The sequence below is a fragment of the Pezoporus wallicus genome, unplaced genomic scaffold (genome assembly GCF_028554395.1).
Source record: "Pezoporus wallicus isolate ANWC-B61680 ecotype Strahan unplaced genomic scaffold, APGP_CSIRO_Pwel_v1 scaffold_13239, whole genome shotgun sequence".
In the NCBI taxonomy this organism is placed as follows: domain Eukaryota; kingdom Metazoa; phylum Chordata; class Aves; order Psittaciformes; family Psittacidae; genus Pezoporus; species Pezoporus wallicus.
This window is the reverse complement of record NW_026642052.1, coordinates 6,495,418-6,517,734: the sequence shown is the minus strand read 5'-3', so window position 1 is coordinate 6,517,734 and position 22,317 is coordinate 6,495,418. Positions and strand designations below refer to the sequence as shown.

Sequence of the window (22,317 nt, the reverse complement as noted above, 5' to 3'; positions counted from 1 at the left end):
TACTGTAAAAGGCTACTGTAGTCAATCTCACAAAGCAGACTGTCCAGGTTGTAGACCAAACATTCCTCAGCTACAGAAACATTTAATTTTATCTTCATGCACTCCAACAAGAGTCTTGAAAAGAGTCCTGCGATCTCATATAGTGTTGTGCCATACAAACTGTCTAGCTCTCTGAATTTCTTCCTTTTTTCTCTAATCCTACTCTTTCATCACCTGTTTTTTTGCCTTGTCCATATTAACAACCTGATGGCAGTAGAAAAGTAGCTAATGCACAATGATAAGCAAGTACAAATAGAGCTCCACATTCTCACAGAGCGTGGCAGAGACGTTCTCATAGTGCTATTGTAAAAACTCTTCTGTGACACAGGTTACACTACAGTTTTGCTAATATGACCAAAATCTTTTCTACAGCTTTAGACATGTAACAGTTTCCAGTAAACCTTAATGATGAACAGTGATTTTTGGCAAAAGCCAGATGAAAACAGTTACTAGGGAAATGTAATACAACAAGTATTGTACTGTGCTTACTGTAACTATCACAACAATCTTCTATTTTTTTATGAATACATCTATAGCTATCCATATATAACAATACAAAAGTATGCATGATTCCAATTATTTCCAATAACCTCCAACTTGTAAAACCAGCCACAGATTACACTCACCAGCTCTTAATGGTCTAGGGACTCCTCCAACAAAAATTGTTTTTCGAGGATCAAGTGGCTGGGAACCATCCATCACAAAGTCACTATCACTTAGATTCCAGGGACGGATCTGAACCTATTAAATTGGGAAAGAAAATGATATGCTACTTTAGGTTTCACTACATCATGGATACATGTTCATCAGCCTATATAAACTGTCAAACATTCATAACCCCATTAGCTTAGCATGTCTAGGTGCTCTGTTTTAATCCTACTAATTCAAAACACTACAATTTTAAAATCATCCAACTGTTCCAGATGTTGAGCTCTGCCAGCGGTAGTTTGCTTTTGATTATATTCGTCATCATTTTAAATGCAGCTTTGGACAGATGGCAGCTACAGCCTGCAGGCCATATACTGTTTACTTACTGGTTTGTCCTTGATAGTAGGACTGGAAACGCATAGATAGAGCTTTCCATCTTCTTCAATGCAGGCGTCAATCAGGGCCTGAACAGAACTCTCTTCTTGGAACAGGAGGAATGCATAACCTGGAAAGAAAGCCAAACCAACTGCTATTTTTTTCCTCTTATCTTTATTTTTCTTAGTCATTTTTGCCAGTGACTTCTCCGTACAAACGTGTTTACTCCAAAAGTAAGTCAAACCGATTCTTTGTTATTAGTCAACTTTTTTAGCTATGTACTACCTTGCCATGATCAACAGACCTTCTAACCTTAAAACAATTGTCAAAAGAGACTAATAACAAATAAAAGCAAACATGTCTGCTCTATCGTGTACTGGAAGTCCAGGCTGAACATAATTCATTGGCAGCAAGGGACATTATACAATGAAAATCCGACTTGGCACAAAGGACTTATCTCTATTTTAGAGATTAGATCAAAGTACTTTGTTACGTAAGTGACCCAGCAAACCTCCCAAACGCTACAAAAATAGGAATTAAAATGCTTATTTAATGCTACAGTCTAAGCAAAGTCAGACAAGCAAAGAACTTCACACGTTAGAATACTTTACAGTTACAGCATAATGATATATGCAGAATTTTTACTTTACGGGTGCCCAAGTGTGCAATTAGGGTTGTACTCAAAAAATACCCCAAACACTTTAAAAGGACCATAATATATTGAGAAGAATGTAACATTACAGACACAAATGCATAACTGATTTCAGATATATCAGAACAAAGTAGGATTTAAAGAAAAAGCTGCTAGGCCTATACTGCTCTTTCAAATAACTTGTACCTCATCTCTCACCCCTCATACCATGGTCATATCACAGCTACCTACAAGGTATACATGACAGGGTTTTAGCTATTTTGTGTTTTTACATAAATCTTTCTTACTTTCCTAACAAATATGCCATAGGGAATCTTTGGCCTTGGACCGAAACATTTCCTTGTGAAGTCCATTTTTTATTGCTGAGCAATATTTTTAGTGACAACCTGTTTAACTCAAGCTTAGTTAGTGATTATTTCAATTCAAAATACATTTTAAATGGGGATATCTTTCAGTATTTATTTCAGAATTTAAAATCCACATATTACTCATGCAAAACCCAATCACTGAATGAGGGCATGTGCAGACTGGTGCAGTGGGACCAGACCCATGCAACTGCCATTACTTGTGTGAAACCAGGCACATACATTCCTGTTCACATTGAGAACTCAGTACAAGAATTACGGGAGTGCAGGACTTGATTAATCAAAGGGAGTGCTAAATGCACATGATACTGACTAAGGGATCAAGCATACAAAGTAAAACTCAGAGCCAGAAATAAAATATTTTGACAGATGCTGATTTTCCATCAGTTCTCATCCTAAAGCAAATCAAGAGTACTGCCATAGAGATCCTGATATGTAAAGCTGGTCAGTGTCTTCAAATGATCCTGTATGTCTGCAGCTATTAATGTGCCTAATCTGACACCTTGTAAAAAGATAGAAAATTCAAATATAAGAACTTGCTGAAGGAACAACTAGGATTACTATATCCTACCACACCTGAAATAAAAGGAAAGCGATTATCAAAACTGTACATTAATATTGCTTTCCCAACATTATCTGCAAAACATATACTCATGCCTGGCTTCATCTCACTTGATTTTAAGCATAAGACAGGCTTGTGTCCGAGTTTAGCTGCAGACAGAGAGAAAGTCAGGGTATAGCCTGCACTATCAAATTGGTCTGCCTGTAATTTAGCTGCAAAGCTCTAGTACTTCAATGATTTACAGTGCATTTTATTTTGCTCCTTAAATCTAGCCTAGAGGAAAATAACCAGTTCTTTCAGTGAAGAAAACTGGCTAGAAAAGATAAGTTGCTCAGGTCCCGCATATTATTGCTATGCACACGAGACAGCCAATCCCTTCCAAAGAATGCTAGACTTGCACAGTCTGTATACAAACCACTCTCCATCACTTGCCCTTGACGAGGCCATTTCCTGCACAGATCTATCTAATTATACATTAGCCATAGACTTTGCCAAAGAACACCAGTTACACAGGCAACAAGTCTATATTCATTAGCTGGAAAGTGCTTGTAACGGTAAATTGCACTCATATCTTTGGCATTTCATTTATACATCATAAATTATGGCTCTTCTTGTTACTACAGCTACCACATGCCAAAAACTGCATGGCAGAAACTTCATTCTTAGCCCTTTCTGCTTTTTCAGTATATGATTTTATTGGATTATTTTTCACCTCAACATCCGTAACTCATGAACTATCACGGATGTGTAATGTCTGCAAAGCTAGTATAGTGGTGGTAAGTCACATATGCAGGCATGATGAAGATCAAGTGCTTAACTAGTCCTTTTTTGAAGTAGTACAATTATTATGCATGACAGAAAGTACATCATATTGAAAGATGGGGAGAAGGTAAGGTGAAAAGTAGGTGTTTTATTGTACTAGAAAATAGCTTAATTCCCTAGTTTCTTGGGTACCACATCAGTCATTTAACAGCTTCACACCCAACAGCAATACAAGTCTGTTTACAATGGAAAAGCAAAGCTACTGTAATAGTTTTCTTTGAAGGAAGCTGCTTCATACCTTTGGGTCATATGTACACCAACAGCAGCAGGTCATGATCAGATATTACATGCCAAGAGACAAAGCTTATATGTTTTGTATGTATCTCACAAGGTGAGAAGTACCAGATGAAACAGAGTCTTCTAAAAATTTCTGGCTCCTGTGCACTTCTATCAGAATTTATGCCTCCTGTGGGAGACAAAGTTTAGGTAACCCCTGTTAGTGCTTATCACTTGACTAAATTCCTCTGCCTAACACTGGAACTATTACTAATACTCCTATTTTCAAAGGCAATCACTGTGGGTGACTTGGATAATACTTATCCTCAGGAAACTACCCCAGATGACAAACAAATCTTTCTGGAGATGATGATTTGCTTTAGAACTGCATTCCCTGACACCTAAAGATACTGCACTGGTTATAGTCATCTGTATTGTGAGCTGACACCTCTCAACGAATCAAGACCAAGATTTTTTTTTTTTAGTTTTTATTTTTAATGTATTGGCTCAGCACTGGAAACCGAAAGCCCACCAGGTAAGTCTGAAGAGCCTTAGCTGTAATACCAAGCTAAATCTTTTCATTTTTTGTATTTATTACATAAGGAACAAACCGACACAAAAGTATTCTAGACCAGATTCACATTGGTAGCTAACATGATTTTTCTGAGCAAGGTATAATTTCTTTATTTCGTAATAATATTGAAGTTCACCAGAAGGAGAAAGAACACTGCTTCTGCTATGCATATTCTGTGTAGAAATAAGAGAGCAGCTTTAAGTTCTATCAAACCCCAGTTAACTCCAATCACTAGTGGCTTAGAGGAGACAAGAAAATCAGTGCAAGCCAGTATGGCACTGTCCATGCCAGTCAGTGAAGCTATTTTGTTTTGGGGGTCACTCCTCTGCTGTTCTGATAGATTCTCCCCAGAGGAGACTAAAGGCCCCCAGTGCAGTGCATTTCTTGCCCACACAATGCCACATCTTAGCTTAAATCAGAAAGAAGCAGTGTAAACTGCAGGTTAATAAAGACATTGGATCTACAGTTGATGGGAATAATTTGTATTTGGGAAATTCACAGAACATTTCATCCATTCCTCTTTAAAGATATGCCATCACCATATTAAATTTTGTAAATATAAATTTTTCACTTGTTCACTTTGATGGAGAATTAACTCCAAAATACACTTGAAGTGAAAAAATGCAGGCTGACACAGTTGTAGGTATCAGCTGAGGCACTTTTGAGTAGGGGGGGAAGCAGGATTCACTTCAAGATGCAACCACCTTTTTCCATATTCCTGTAGTTACTGTGTTTAGGCTCGCAGTGGTGTACAGAGAGCCAGTTAATGTAGTCAGTGGTGACCAAGTGGGACATGGAGGTGTCTAGCACCATTTATCCTCTACAGGACTTTGCCTGTCAGCTGGTGCTCCAGAATGGTGTGGGGCTTCAATAGGTGCCATGCTACACCTGTGAGACCTATATAAATCTTTAGGTATCCTTGGTTTGGATAAATTAATCAGGCTTAATGTGCTTATGTTACAGTGACCTGAATAGCCCTTTATACTCCACTGACTGTACTGGCCAGAGTCCCATTGACTGAAGGATGCTTAGACACTAATTCACACATGAAGACACCTCCAGTTACTTGCCTGAATCCAGAGTTCAATCCTACCCAGTGTGATCAAATAAGATGGTAAGAATTTAAACAGAACTGTTATTGCTTCTTAAACTAGAAATAGAATATTTTCAACATATTTTTTTCCATCAGTTCTAAATTAGCAGTTAAGAATTTTGAATAGATGAAGCTACTCCACAATTGCTGTGATAGATGGCAACAGAAACACCCAATTAGAAAAGGTTGGGGATACTGTCCTGTCTAAAGCAGATTATCCTCTGTTTGACATAGACTATAAATAGTACAGAGCACACAAACAACTGGGCACATTTTTAAAGGCCTTCTTTGGATTTGCATATCCTCACGGCTCCATTTCTTTGACAGCTTCATTATTATAAGAAGGAGCCCTCACCTCAGCAAGTTGCTTTGGACATGTGTATTGTTTCATAAATAAGTATGTTTGCCAACTACGTAACAGCAAGAATTCTGATAAACAGTGGCAAGTGGGAAAGGAAGGAATTCTCCATTACAGTTGGCAGATCACTTACAGACTTTGTACTTGATCTCAACAGAATAATTTCTTTTCTGCTTCAGAACAGAGTTTCCTTGTGAGATTAGTGTCAAGTTTTTTAAATCCCTGTTTTCTTTGGGCCTAATTTTGTGGTGAACCAACACAAAAATGTAATTAGTTAAGAACAAGCAGTTGGTTTTTCTCAGGAGGCAACCAGCCTTGATGCATCAGGATGCGTTTTGCACTTCTTAAAGCAAGGAAATATTTATTTTGAACTTGGCCTTCCCTCAGGACTTTCTGTAAGCAGGGAGCCTGGAAGAAACCACAGCCTGGAAAACTGAGCAGGCTGTATCTCTTCACCCAGAGAAGACTATTATGTAAATCAGTCCAGAACTGGATAGTATTACTTTCCAAAGACGTAATTATGTCAAATGTCTAATGATACTGAACAAAAACACATACACTGAATTGACTCTATGCAGAGGAACAAATTAGAAACTGGAGATTAAAACTAGGAAAAAAATCCTCAAAATCCTCCTCGGGCTAATATAGTATAAATTTATAAATTGCTAATTACTGATCAATCTCAAAACTTTCTATTTAGCTCATCTTTAGCAGTTTCCAACATCTTATTAAATATATGTACATATGGTTCTTGCCTGTACATGCAAGTAATACTCAAGAAAGACAAATTTAAGAAATTCTTCTACAACATAATCATGGGCCATATCTGAAAAAAAACCAGCTACAAACACAATTAACATTCAGCAGTTAACAGTAAGCTATGTTTCCAGAAGATCTACAAAGAGAAACTTACACTGTAGTTTAAATGTGCCAGGCTACACTACAAGACAATAATGAATAATGTAGTAAACTGAAAATTAGAATAAAGTTTTAAGACTGAAGAACAGTAAGTGCTATTAAATTTCAAATAAGGATCAGTTAGTCATGGGAGATCAACTTAACACCTAATTCACAAGTGTTTCCTGAATTAGATCAACAGATAAAGTTTTTCTATCTGTGTTCTCTGCTTTAAGAAACTCTGCTTATAATGCAGATTTTGTTTTGCTTTGTTTTTTTTACTTTGGTAATGATAACTATTCCAACTAGATCAAAAAGCTTTATTAAATGAGGAAGCCTTGAAATATATCCTTAAGATGTTCAGATGCTGAGACAGCTATCTCCTTGTAAATGAATCCCAGAATCCATTACTTTAACAATATATTACATCTTCCCTCTTCCATATATTCATCACAACCTCTGCGAGATGCATCTTCCTCAAAAAATTCCTCAAGACTTTCGCTCAGTAATTAGAGATGCACACCTTAGCATAATCAAGTTTATCTTTACAGTGCTTTGTGTATTTAAAAATCTAACTGCAACACTAGAAATGGTTCAAATATCAGTATTTAACCGTTTATCAAAAAATGGTTAGTGTTTCAAATGAAGTTCCTATCCTAAAACTGAAATAAACATAACACTCATTATCTTGATGAGACCCCCAAATGCATCTCTCTAAATGCTGCTTATAACTTCCTATGAAAATTTTTATCCAAGATTTGGTCTTAAAATTCTGACCAAATGTCAGTTTTGGAAACTGCATAGAAATTAAAATACAGAATTTAGGATTAATGACACATGTAACTATGTAATGCTGATTTAAGGAAAATCAGAATTCATTAGTCCAGTGCTAAAACAGGCACAATGTTAGAACAACTCTCAGGTTCTAAACCTGGTATGTAGAGGAACCATATCTGAACCTGCACTGAAACTGCAGAATTAACTATTTACAGGGACTGTAAATTATACCCTTCAGAAAAAGATGAGGCAGTTTCTCAGAGTAAGATTTGCACTCAGTGACAGGTCAAAGCATTCCAGCTCTCTTACCTTTTGGTGGGAAATAGGATTTGCTTTCTGCTTTGTGAGGCCAGTCTACTACCAAAGGCCCAAATCGTCTGAAGCTAGCAGTGATTTCATCTAAAAACAGATATAAAAGTTGCAATTAAATGTGAAAAGGTACTATCAGGCAAAGATTAACATTTCATGGAAAAAAGGAACAAAATTTCCAATTTAAACGAACAAAACAAACTACAAGACATACTGCATAAATATTAATGCTTTGGAAGTTATTTCTGGTGATTTTAAGCTTATGTTTATTTCTTATTGCTTATTAACAGGAGTATTTCAGAAACATATGGAAAACTAAAGGCTGTGGTGAAAACTGATGCGGTGGCACTTTAAATTCAGAATCTGGTTTGAATGCAATTGAAACAACTTACTGTTTAATGATGTACAGTGTAGGTGGATACTCATATAGTAAGTACCTTCACAATTAGCACACTAGCAGTTTTCATCAGATACCATGCACAGATCAAGCACAGAAACTTAAAAATGCCTATTTAGAGGTTCTTCTAGATAACCATTAATCCTTCTGTTGCAAGACCTACTATGCCCCCCTGCATAACTTTGTGAGGTCCTTCTATCCCAGCCTCTTCTTCCTGCCATTGACTGTAAGAACCTTGGCCATGAGGAAAAAAACATTAAACCACCCTAAACTCTACAAAAGCAGTAACTCAGACACAGATACGCTCCATTTCTTTCAGTCCCATCTTGCCATCAGCACATAAACAGAAAGGACAGAAACAAAATATATTTCCATGTGTCTTCGTTTAGCATGTGTGTTAAAGGGAACAGTGCATATTTGAATTAGAAGCTAAAATGCATCAAAAAAAGCTGAAGTATATTAAAATAAAATCCCTCAGTATATTGCAGTGGAGCATCACAATGAAGATGGTCTTTTCCAATGTAACTGATTCTACGAAACCAAAAATATAGTCTTTCCATGTCTGAAAGTTAATTAACCACAGTCACCTTATTTGGCTTGCAAGGTACTCTAGGATTACAGTGTAAAGGGACTTGTAAAGTCCCTTGTAAAGGGACTTCTGCTTACATTACAAAGCTAGCATGTAACTTTTATTTATCTGCACAGGAGAAACCTAATATTAAATGGCACGATTACTTCAAATCGGCACTATTGTACAAAGCAAGTCCTACTGCATCACGTAACAACATGCTTCTGTAGTACATTCTGTGTTCAATGCATCACAGTGCTCTGCCACTTGACCTTCCTCTGCCTTAGTTTCTCTATTTATGAACAGGAATAATATTACCTTTTCTAAACCACTCGTGAGATCCTCAGGTAATAGTAAAACAGAATCTGAAATTCAACTAAGAACAGAAGTTTTCTATGAATCAAGCAGGCACAGACAGAGGAAACTATGAAGGGCTAAGATGTATTTGGAAAGGAATATGCAAGGTAAGCAGGAGCACAAATTCCAGACACCACATGCAACTGCAGTCTGCAAGTGCAGAACCAGGGACAACTGAGTCATCTCAAAACCAGAACAGATGGATGACATAAAATGATATTAGCTCAACAGATCTATCGACTCTCAAAAATGTATATATAGTTGTAGCCTATTGCACCACGTTATTTTGTTTGGTGGGTTGTTTCTACATCATTTATGTTTTTCAACATCTCTCTCCCTGACCTTCCAAACTTAGTTTGCTTAGTTTTCAGGCAGCTCACCTTCATCAATGTCTGGTGGAAGACCTCCAACAAACACCTTCCGAGAAAAACGCTCAATTCGTTCTCCATTCTGATGAGCTGAATAGCAGGTGGGTGAATTCAACACTCCAACTTGGTCACTGTGGCCATCATCCAGCAAGCCATCATCTATTGGGAAGAGGGAAGAACGGCCTTAAAAAGAAAAGATAATAATAGACATTAACATAGTTTGTGGCAGTACATGGCTATGCAATTTTACAGAATTGGGGAGTAGCAGTCTGGAAAGTAAAAACGCAAACACCAAGATGTTAGAAAAGTACACATTAGTTTAAAGGAAAATTAATAAAATCAAAAATGTATTAAACTTAAAAAAGGAAATTCATGATTCCAAGCTGACATCTCTGGAAGCATAATACTTCATGCTACATTATATTGTAGCTATTCTTCTGCACCCAGTAGGAAAGTAATAGGTTTTTTTAAAATAAAGGGTCTTATTTAGGAAGAGATCATATTAAGGGTTGCTTAAGTGAGTTTCATTAGCCTGCCACTGATTTAGCTTCAAGATGAACTGATAACTTCCACCACCTAAAAGACTACTTCATGACTAAAAATCTGACATTTTTATTGAATAGAGGGAAGCAGGAATAACAGGTACAGAGTAAGTAGTTTCAAACAGGCATGTTTTCCCTTTTAAAAGGTATTTGACACTGGTAATGTAAGAACAGAATTAATTTCTAAGAAAGCAGAAAAATTTAATAAAGGTGCAAAATGCAACACTCGAAAAATAAGTCACAATGCCAGTTTATCCTTCTCATTCTTGAATTTACCACAGTTTTGGAGGGAAGTCTTATAGTGGTCCCTAACGTGTAATAAACTGCATTAAGGGTACAGCTACCCTTAAAGGTTCACAGCATAGCTCTGCAAAAGCAAACTAATCAAAATAGATGTATAGGTGGCAGGGGGGAGTGAAAACATGACATTTCCCCCCTATTTAATATTTACAGATTTTAGAGAATGCCAAAATGAAACTACTTGGAAGGCCATGATATCCATCTTAGCTTATTCAGTCTTTCACTACTTTAGACTAGCAACATAAAGATTAATGAGAATTTTAAATTCCTAAGTCAGTCTTTGAACTGCAAAAAGCCCCCAAAACACACTTCAGTGAAGCAAAATAAATACCCCACATTACCACTGTTTCTGAAGAGCCATAGTTCCTGTTTCTCACTCTATTTTGAAAGTAAGTATTAATTCAATTGCTTTCCTAAAAACAATCAAATAAAACCAAAAAACAACCTAGCACACTTCTGGGAAGCAAGTTCATTTTCCATCTCAAATAGCCAACTTCTTCCAGATTCACCCACTGCAAATCTATAAGCAGGAGCAATAGGTTCCAGACACATGCATAAAGAATAATGATACCTAATGAAGTCCAGTAACACTGGAGCCATCTGACATTAAGAGTGCCGCAGTACTTTATCTGTGAGCCATACTGCAGGTCCCATTTCAGGGGAATACTACCAGGAAAGCCCCATAGAAACACCTGCATACATTATGCTGATCAGCTAGGGTGAGAGCAGTATAAAACCCATTCACTTCCAGAAGACCACCTGAGAACTGAGCGTTTAAAGACAAGGCTAGAGGACAGCAAACATCATGACCAATGACCTATGTTGTGGTGATGCCTAATGACCATGATTTGATATCTAAATCCATAAAAAAAATAAATAGCATATCAAAAATACCAAATGAAAATGCAAGATGATAGAGAACAACCAAACACATTAAGCTATAGTGAGAATCACAAAATAAAAGCAGAACTACAGGACTATAACAAAGACTATAATTAGTGCATCTTTATGGTGGCATTTCACATTTATGTCTCAAGTAGGCATCGATGGAGAGGAGTACAGCAAATGCAGAAAGCTGTAGCAGGCTCCTCCTTTCCATTAAGAATGATGACAGACCATGTCGTATTTAGACATACAAGAAGCAAAATCATGCTATGAAGACTGAGGCAGCTGAGTAATGTGTATATGAGTTTCAGTTATGAAGACTAGCAAGAATGATCAGATCTTAAAAGATGCATATGAAGAAGTGGTAAGATTTTGTTACACAATCATGAAAGGGGGATATAATAATGAATTTCTGAATTGCTGATGTGAATGATGGAAAAGATGGAGCTGTTATCACAGTGACAGTGAAAGAAAAATGTGGCTAAAGGAAGAAATAAAACTCAAATTGGGGTAACTCACAGGAAAATGCACAAGTGTAACGTTTAAGAATTTTCACTAAGATATGAGTTATTCTTAACACCTTAAATCTAAACCAACTGTAATTTAGCTGGGTTATCTTTATAAAAAGCATAGATCTGCTCTTTACCTCTACAAGTCTCTACACTGCAGGAAAAAAAGCAGCTTTGGTGACTTAAAACCATGCCAATTTTAATAAACTTAAAATTAGAATATTGCCACAAAAGCACTGAAGTGTGGTTTGGTTTTTCTTTTTTCCTCCTCTTAGTTTTTGTTCTGTGTGGTTAAGAATGCAATTTATACTTGAGGAAGGTATCTCTTTGGACCATGAAAATTAAGTTTTTCTGTTTCTCTAAAAGTACTGCTTAGGACAATTCAAATTTAAAATATGCAGAAGTATATAGGTGGGAAAGAGAAAAGAGTAATCCCTCAGAATAATTCATTTTTTACCCCTCAGACCAATGTTAAAATCGAAGAACAATGAGAGTCTAAGGTTGTCTTCCCAGTACAAATTAAATGATCAGAACATGTTCTGAAGTGATACCAGAGAGATCAATCTTACTTTAATGTGGGTAACAGTTTGCCAAAAGCACTGTAGCTCCTCAGAGAGCTAAGATGACATAAAGGACAATGGATTAACACATTTAGAGTAACATGCTCCATATGACTCCTTAATACTCTCTTCTCCCTCCTCTTTACTTTTAAATGTCTCTTAGATGAAGAGAGCAAAAAGGTTATTTGCTAGGGTTTCACATTTTCCCAGTGACTGTGAATTAAAAAGATAAGACTTTTAAACACCTGCTCCTTTTTGTTTTATGACAGTGAAAAGAAATAAGCAGAATCTGCCAGGAATCATCAAAACACTGCTACATACATTGACCATGATCTAGATAAACATTCCTCTCTATTTAGGGCTACCAAGCAATCAGTTAAAAACCAATGCAGAGATCAAGAAAGACAAAGTTATCTGTATTTTGTGCATGAACTGGAAGCTGTTAAAGATCTTGAAGGGTTTTGCTTCACACTTTTACATCTTTGTAACAACCACAGGTCACATTCTCATACAATTACATCAGCATGGTCAGTGAGCATATAATGGCTAATAATATGAAAATCTGTTTACTGTTTCTAAGGGCTGTCTACTAGATTTCTTGCTTAGTTTATAAAAGGCTTAAAAGTTTTTACTCCGTACACTGTAACTGCAACAGAAGCAAAAGAAAATTAGAACAACTAGCAAACTGTATACTTTTAAAGGGGGCAATGGCTGCAAGCAGCAGCCATTAGCATGAACTATGATTAGAGCTACAGTGTTTTAACCAATTAAAGGATTTGTAATTCAAGCTCTAAAGAGAGATCAATGATCATAGCAGCCCAGGCTGCACCCCTCCTTCCCTCACACCCTCCACCTTCCCCAAACCAAGACAACATGCAGATAAGCGCTTATAATCAATCTGGATTAATCGTAATAATCAGTAACAGCTCAATCAGAATTAATTGTACTGTAACAAGCAGAAGTGAATTACCTCGTCTTCGCCCATAACTCCTCGCTGCATGCAAACAAAGGACAAATCGTAAAATGTCAAATAACTGTACCATGCCCACATATTAAAATACAAAGAACTATGTGGGTAAGTGTTAAAATCTGCATTGGTACTTGCTACTGATAACTGTAGATAAGAATACATCGAACTAAAGTCTCACTTAAATACCATACTGTTTCACTACTACACTGATGTTAATACCAGCTGGAAGGAATATACTTTAAAATATTCCAATGTGTCATTATACTTGGGATCTTAACTTCACGTTAACTATGGATCTGCAAGTTATAACTTTGTAATTCATCCTCACAAATACTATTTATATCTTACACAAGTGTGTAAATGACACACAGGGCAATGAAATTGTAAAAAGGAAAATATTACTTTAAAAAGCATGTAGCAAGCATTAAATTAATAATCACAGAAACATCCTGGTTCATGGAACAGTTTGTACAGTCCTTTACAGTGACAATACAAATGCTATAAGCCATGACCTTCCTTTTTCATGAAAAGACCTAGGAGAAAATTAACCGCAAGGTTTTGTTTGAAACAAAGGACTCCTTGTGGTAGCAAACAAAATCAGGGCACAAGTCACAAGAAATACCACTGTATCAAAAACACTGCACAAAGGCAAAGCAACCATTTCTGACAGACTGCAAGTAAATCCAAGATTTTCCTAACTTCTGAGTTTTGCAAGATTCTTAAAGAGATCATGCTTATAGCTACAGTTCAGAAGACCATACTGATTGCTTCTCTGACTGAAGGCTAGGAAACTATAAATAGGCAGATTACTAATACAAAAACTATTAAACTGTGTGTAATTTCTTATTACATTTCCACAAAGTATTTTCTATTCCTGTTTCACAGACTTTGTATACAAGAAACATTACTTAAAACTTTACAGCTCTGTGGTTAACTATCAAAATAGAAAATATTACTATAAACCATAAAGTTACAGCAACATTTATGAACAAAGATTGCTGCGTCTTGGCATTATTGTTCTGATTTTACTAGGACTCCATACATAAATCCCTTCCAAAAACCAGCTGCGGTTCTGGGACATGGAAATACACACAGCCTCATATATTCAGTGATTCATAAGTGTCACCCACAGCTCTATTCTCATATTTTAGAAGTTTTCAGTAAGTACACTGTTTTTTTGTTATCTTGATCCTTTCCTACTAGTAATTCAGTGAATTGCCTACAGAGTACTGAAAATCTATTTTTTTCCTCCCTTAAAACTGTTATTTATTTACACAAGTCATCATATCCCTATACAACTTGCACTGAATTCACTTGCAGATTTGTCTTGTTTCATTTGTAAGAATTACTATTGATGAGAACAGTCTTTTGCTTTTTTTCAGATCCTTCAAATTTCTGCTAGCAAGGCAAATCAGAAAAGCCCACTTTCTGAAAGAGACCTGGGTATCTAACCAAGTGGAAACGTGTACATTCAAATTTCCCACATCAAAACACAACCCACAGAACATAGCGTGCTCTTCTGTGTGATTCCTTCTCACATTAGCTGTACAGAAAGACTAATGCTGTGCTTCAGGCTTTTTTTCCTCTGAAGTCAGGCACTCACAAGACGTGCAGTTCTAGGTCAGTGTTGCAGCACGTACGAATCTTTTCCATCTCTTGGCTAAAGTGACTCCTACATAGCATCACTAAGCCCTTACCTAACCCCCATACGCTTTCTATCCTTCCACAAATAAATCTAGAGTAACCAGGGAAAATTCAAGTGCATCACATCCATAGCAATGACTGCAATGCCATGTTCTTTCAAAGAGTAATACAAAAATACATCTTCTGGCACAAGCCATTTTCCTTCTGCCTACAAAACCAGCTCACCTGTTTTCTTACATTTTCATAGTTAAGACAAGCTGATATGCATAAAAATATTTTGTTACAGAGCACCTGTTTTTCTTTGTGCTTTTAAAAATAAACTATGGTATTTTTAAGAAGAAACACAAAAGGGTTATTAAAATCCTAACCCTCCCCCCAATGCAATTCATCCTAATAGTGTAGCTGCTGCAGTATTTTATACATATAGGAATTATAGCAATGTACGAAAGTTATCTGTGTATTCTTTGCTTCAGCAAAACGAAGGAACTGGAGAAAACAGGAAAATATCTGCACTTGATGTCACGTTATTTACTCTACTTGTATGGCTAACCCCCTTCCCCGATATTTGTCTATCTTGTCCAATTAGACTGCAAATTAGCTTAGGCATTTTCTGCCATTTAGTGTCCAGAAAAATGAGAATGAATAATGCCATTCTTTGACAATCTGTACGCACTGCTGCAATAAACATGATCATTAACACCAAAATGAACGGTTTTGCAAAACTCATTATGTTTTCCTATTTATATCCAGACTTTAAGACCACAGTGGTTATATTATAGGCAAGTTGTTTTAACAACAGTAAGTATAAAGTCTTACTGTTACTAAAAATATGAAGTTAAAGCAAACATATCCCATCTTCATAGAATTTAAGTATTTTAATCTCTCCACATTACATGCATATAAACTTCCTTTCAAAGGCCAGATACTACTTGTGCAAACAGTTTCACTGAATGAAAATGAACTGTAAGAAATAACTATTTCTGAAGATATTAATACAGAAATATTTCTCACTGAATCTGAAGTCATGTGCACGTTTTACACCTTTCAGAGTACATATGCCTACAGAGCATATGTTCTGTATAAATATACATGTTCTATACATTTAATTATAGGTTTAGCTATACATGTACTATATATATAAAATATACACATCTCATAATTAGGGCATTTTTCTATAAATAATTGCAGGTGATATAGCCCTTTGGGGAGGGCCAAACACTGTAGACAAATAATTCATTCACAACATCAAATAAAGGAGAGACAAAACTTCTTCCTTCCTGAACATGTTTAAAAAATAAGTCATACAGTAATACTTTTGTATCTTAGTCTGTAAAGCTGGACATCTTAATTAGCCCCAAACTCTAAAAGTTTTCAAATGAGTGAGGAAGTACAATAAATATACTTTTATTCTAGAAAATATAAATTAAGCAACACACAAAACGTATAATGATGCCCAATAAAAATGAAGTCAAGTAACACTGGAACCATCCTACATTGACATTCCCTTACAGTTAAGGCCTTCTGTTTCTATTAGTATGGAACCCCGAAGGCTTAAACTCGTCAAAAAAAAAAAAAAATCAATACCCCCCCTTTCTGCAATTTAAATCTGCTCAGAGATAGAAGTAAATACACTTTTTGTGTGTGTTTAACATCAATCCAATATAACTTTGTACATTATGTGAGCAATGCTGTCACACAGATAGTAAATATATAATTTCTATTTTATTCAGACATGTGTTTTAAACATGTACATATTTAAACAACTAAACTGAACTGACTCAGCTAAATTAAAAATAGAATATTTCGTAACAGGCAGAACTGCTAGGCAAGCTTCTTGAACGTAGAGTGAACTATGAATTTTATGATAAGAAGTTAGATAAAATACTATTTGTCACCAACATTCCAGATTTAATAATCAAATGGTGACAGTGAAGTAATGAAGCCTTTTTCATTAATACTTATTTGTCGTTTCAAGAAATCCATAAACAATTATGGAAATAATTTCCCAAGAGTATAGACTAAAGGAGGTAGGTACCAAACTCCCATTTATTCTATTGCATTTTGGTGCCTAAATTCTATTAAGATTCCTTTACAAATCACATCTTTATAGATTTCAAGGCTGAAAGAGATTGTTACCACCTTTCAAGTTTGGCATGCCTATCAGACCACAGAAACTCATTTAGCAATTCCAGTATAAGAAGTTTAGTAACTTCTGTTTGAAATAAACCACTTTATTTTTCAAAGCACAGCCAGCTATAGCATCTTTGAGATAGAAAGTCTAACACTCCCTTGCTAAACTAATCGAATGGTGAATTATGATTTCAATAACCATTAAAAAAATTCAATGCATTAATACTATAAAAGGAGAGGAACCCTATAATGGAGAAAAAGCAGTCTACACCCTAACAAATTGGACCCTTGCATTATTACTTCCTACAGAAAGGTTATCTCTAGGTCAACAAAGGTACTCAGGTAAACCCATTCTTAAGTATCTTCTTTGACTTTTGAGAGATAAGAGTCATTAAAAATGTATTGCTTTTCTTTCACATTTTGAGCTGAAACAGATGTATAATTACCATATATATAATTTATTAAAACACATAAATCAGCTTTTTTTTTGTCCATTTTATTAATTTAAATAATGAAAACTGTAAATACTAGTATTAGGTACAGTTCAGTAAGTACACCTTAAATGAGCTGGAAAAAAACCTGTCATTTAAGAAGGGGAAAAACTAGCTAAAAATAATTTTTAGCTAGAAGTGTTTAGTCTTAAAAGAGTTGAGGAATTCCAGCACGGCTCATACCAAAACCTTACTGGGATCCAGAGACACCAGTTCACTAAAATTAAGCAAACTAAAATGCAGTGAGGGTCATGATCTAGTGTTAGCTATTACTGCACACAAAGATGGGCCCAGGATCATTAAAATCATTGGTGCTTTTCTTTTGTGAAGGTCTGGTGTTCTGCTCCTCCTCGTAGCGACTATAACCAAGGGACAAATGTGAGCCTCTGGATTACCAACTCTCCCCTTCCCTGCTCCTCCCTCCAAGGCACCAATTACACCAATACCAGGAAATGTTAGTTTGAATGCACTTAAGCAGAGGAGGAAACAACTTCAGCAACAAGTGTTCAATTTTCATTACTGTAATTCTCATTACTGCACATTTGGAGGAAGCCCCTCAGTTCTTGCTAAGAAAGGGAGGTCGTGCTGAGCCTGAGCAGCTGGAGCTTCCAGAAGCTGTTCCCAGTGCTCCTGTTCTTGAGCTGTAGGGAGCTGCAGTTCAGACGCTCCAGCTTGAGATAGCTCTGAACAGCGTATGAGATTGGACTGGACTGCACTGATGGGTGTATCAGCTCTCCAGGTATATGGTAGAGAATGTAGGTGTCTAAACCGAGGCTCTGAATCAAACTATATGGGGCACACCTCGAAATTAGGTGCTGCAGCACCTGTTTCAGACACTGAAATTGTTATTTTTATCTCACCTACTGAAGGATGAAAATAATACTGTAGCTTTTAAAAGGACAGCAGTAACATTAAGTGTTAACTTCCAAACTACAATAGAACCCCCACCAACAATAATAACAAGATATTCTGCACTGCATGTACTAGCTCTGTAGTAAGGTTTTCAGGATAGACCGGTGCCACTGAGACACATCTTTCCCTATGTCTGTGATAATAACAAACCCTTGTTCTTCTACCTATTCCAATAGAGTAGCAATGCTTCCTACATGCTCTTTTAACACATAAATATATAAAAAGAAAAGCTCACCATTTTAGGTATTAAATGAATTAAAATTATGAATTTCATGCACTAGAATATTTCAGATGCTTGTAAGATTGTTTAACTTCCGTTACCTTCCCAACTAACACTTTATTATAAATTGGCAGATAACAACAATTGCACGTATACCACCTGAGGAAAACAGCTTGCAGAACAGGTCTTGCAGTTAAATACAGAAAGTTAAAGGTTGTGAAAATCAAGCATGTTTATATTCAATGTACAGGAATGAGGATTACAGCCTGCATGGGCTAAACGCTCATTTTAGTTCAATAGTTAAGTAGCAAGTTTCAAATTTCAAGATACACCATTATCTTAAAGAACTATTCAAAACTAAAGGACCCAATTCTTGAAATGCCTGTTGTGTAGTATTTTCCATTACTGGGTTTAAAGTTAAACCTGAATTTCTTTATAGCTTTTTTACTGTTGTACAAGGGAAATTAGATATTTATGTTTTATGCCCATTTGCACAACTGTAAATGACTGTGCAGAAGGGTAAAACAATTTAAAAAAGCCCTGTAGAATCACAAACCTAAAATAACTATTCTGACTGTATTTTTTCAATAATTAGGTCTTTTCTGGTAACATTTAGACCCATCAAGTCAATGGCAAAAGTGTACTTGCTTCCTGTACAACAGCTTCCATGTTTTCTAATCTAGAGAAGTTGTGGCACCATAGCTCTAATTTTTTGCAATGTAGAAAAAACATTTGTGTGCAACCCCTGATTTATTATTGACTTAGATGGATTAACAAGCTCTGCTTCCTTCTTTAGCCTCGAACAAAGGCTAAAGTTCATGCCTTCACTGTGTAGCAGATGCTCATGAAGTTTGACCTACTGGGAGAGGAACATGAATGTGAACTCTTTAACCAGCATATTTCGCAGTTAGAAACATGACAAAGCCAGCCCCAGAAAACCCAACAAAAATAAAATGTTATTTTACATGAGTGTGAAAGAAATTATCTAGTTTAACCCCCCCCCCCCCCCCCCCTTTTTTTTTTTGTCACACAAGATAGAAAACCATGTGTTTCTGGCCTCCTTATAGCAGATCTTTGGAGAACATACTACTGGTTTGCTTGAGAACAAAAAAGAATAGTGCAGCGTTACAAGCATTTCAGGTTTCAAGTAAGCTAGATATAATGAAAGGCTGTTGTAAGATTAGCTCTTGTCATTCAACTCTGAGAAATGGCAACAGTCCCATCGGTGTTGAAGACTAGAGACAAGTAATTCAATAACAGAATATAATAGTATGATTTTATACCAACATGTCAGATTTAAGCTAAGCTAGAGATAATTAGAAACTGTTATAAGATTAGCACTTACCATTTAACATGAGAAGATTGTCAGTCCCTGGATGTGGATAACTCAAGCGACCTTAAAAGAAAACAAAAACCAAATAGCAAAAAAACAAATGCAAAGGTTTTAGCTGTTATAATAGAAAAAATAATGAAAAAAAATCACTGCTTAGAATTTAAGTATAAACTGTATTTCCAGTTTGCCTAAGGGAAGTAAAGAGCTAATATTTAACTCCAAGAACATTAACCAACAATACCCTTGACCCAAGTTAAAGCTGACAAGAACAGACTTCTTAACCTTAATTCTCTGGTCATAAGATCTCCAGTGTGCTTTGGGATCAGCTCCAATAGGATAAAGCTACTTTTTGTTTCATGACACCCAGAAATAGTGCTGACTGCTTTAGTCTTCTCTTTCATAGTGACTGTGAATAACTGTACTATGCACACAGCTTAACAGAGTGGCATTTCTACAGTTTACTGCTTCTCTACTGAATCAATTTAAGGAAAATTATATTAATAGGAATTAAGGCATTAAAATTTTATTAACCAACTTATGAATGTATTTTGGTGTATTACATATAACCACTGTATGCAATATTTTTCAGTAAATGGCAAAACTAGAGTACTGGTTTAGCTATAATATTTTCAACATTTTATATTGAGTAGAAAGTACATGAAAACCTCATATCCTGATGTTACAATTTTTCAAGTAATGCATTTTACTACATTGGTGGCATGTTATACCAGTAAACTACTAAAATAGTTAAATGAATGGTTTAAAATGCACAGCTGAAGTGTTTGTTCACTCAAATTCCTTTTTATTAAAGGAGACATTTTCTGTTTACAGGAAGCTGCAAACATACCAGTAGTGCACACTGACCTAGAGAGACATTTACAATAGCTGCTGTGTTTGGAAGAAGTGTGCTTTAATGTGCAAAAAACCTATGTCTCCATCTATCTTGCAATTCAAACATCCTTGCTTGCTTATAATCCATAAGCATATATAAAAAAAATACTGTAACTTAAACATTTAAATCTTTTGGAGGAAATGAGAATGTTTGTGGAAGCGTAAGGAAGAACCCAGTCTGGAAGCAATGGGTGTTTAGAGCTCACACAGGTTTAAAGGGGAATATATATGCAGATGGTTTGCAAGATGTGAGTAAGTATTAGTATAATACTATCATACCCTAATAAGGTCCACTCTAGGAAAAAACACTGGGGAAAAAAGGAAGGAAAAGAAAGAAAGAAAACCAAACCAGCAATCCATGTGTTAAGGTTGTTTAACAATTTCTATCATATACTGTTTTGGGTTTTTTCCCCTACTATTGGTAAACCCATATAATTAGCAGCAAGACTCTCCATTTTTCAATAGCAGTTCTGTGTCCCAAGGGACACCTTTGAGGTCAAATAAAAAAAAACCTTTTGCTGAAAATTTTTAAGTAGTAGGGTTAAAGTTTTGCTCTCCCCTTTAGGAAACGAAGATGATAATTTCTATTAACACTTATACTCAAAACTTCAAAATGGCAAGATTAAGCTTATTTAGGATATTTTATTCAGCCTTATTATTTACAGGCATTGTGGCAAAATTATTTTTATGCAGCTATGTACTCTTTCTCTTCCCACAGATTTCATAATTCTAATAATGGATGCTATCAGAACACTTGCAGATTAGGGAGGAACTATTTGCTTTGGAATTTGGAAGCATGGAGAAGGAGGTGAAGGGAAAGGGGCAGCCTCCTGGAAAAGGGCAGTTGAATGCCACTTGGAAGGACTTGCTGTCTTTTCTAACTGCTACAGAATTTTTGAGCAGGAAAATACTAAACAAAAGTCTTCATAGGAACTTCTGTCCTCTTGCTCCTTATCTTCAAGGTGTCCAGTTGTAACATACAAGCCATTTTTTCTGTCATGCTGAACACACACAGCTGAGAACTGGGCTTGTTCAGCCTCAAGAGGAGAAGGCTCAGGGGAGACCTTAAGAGCAGCTTCCAGCACCTAAAGGGAGACTACCAGAAATCAGGAGAGGGACTTTTTACAAGGGTGTGTAGTGATAGGATAAGGGGGAATGACTTGAAGATGAAAGAGAGTAGATTTAGATTACGTATTATGAAGAAGTTCTTCACTGTGAGGATGAAGAGTCACTGGCACAGGTGGCCCATAGAAGTTATGCCTGTCCCACCCCTGGCAGCATTCAAGGCTGGGCTGGATGGGGCTTTGCAAAGCCAGGTGGAAGGTGTCCCTGCCTCTGGCTGGGTGGTGGAACCAGATGATAGCTAAGGTCACTTCCAACCCAAATCATTCTGTGATTCTAGGATACCTAATGCTTCTTAAACGAAGAATGTTCTGCCTTTCTAGCAATGCAAGCTGGTATAACATGAAAATAATTAAGAACGCAGCATCCTTAAATTGCAGTCTGGGAGCTGCCACTGGTTTGCTCACCCTGGTGTGCAAACTCCTTAGTTC

The 22,317-nt window shown here is 36.2% G+C and overlaps 1 protein-coding gene across 5 annotated transcripts in view; it reads right to left on the bottom strand.

The window, feature by feature from the left end:
• CPEB2 (cytoplasmic polyadenylation element binding protein 2) overlaps positions 1-22,317 on the bottom strand; it is a 53,948-nt gene that overhangs the window by 9,928 nt on the left and 21,703 nt on the right. Inside the window, exons 4-9 of one of the 5 annotated variants that reach the window (XM_057426851.1) lie at positions 19,886-19,936; positions 13,144-13,167; positions 9,390-9,560; positions 7,688-7,777; positions 1,074-1,192; positions 666-780 (exon numbers count right to left, since the gene is read on the bottom strand). In XM_057426851.1, coding sequence (XP_057282834.1) covers positions 666-780; positions 1,074-1,192; positions 7,688-7,777; positions 9,390-9,560; positions 13,144-13,167; positions 19,886-19,936 — 570 coding nt within the window. The remainder of the gene's footprint in view (positions 1-665; positions 781-1,073; positions 1,193-7,687; positions 7,778-9,389; positions 9,561-13,143; positions 13,168-19,885; positions 19,937-22,317) is intronic. The other 4 variants (XM_057426852.1, XM_057426853.1, XM_057426854.1 and 1 more) reach the window with 4 other exon arrangements.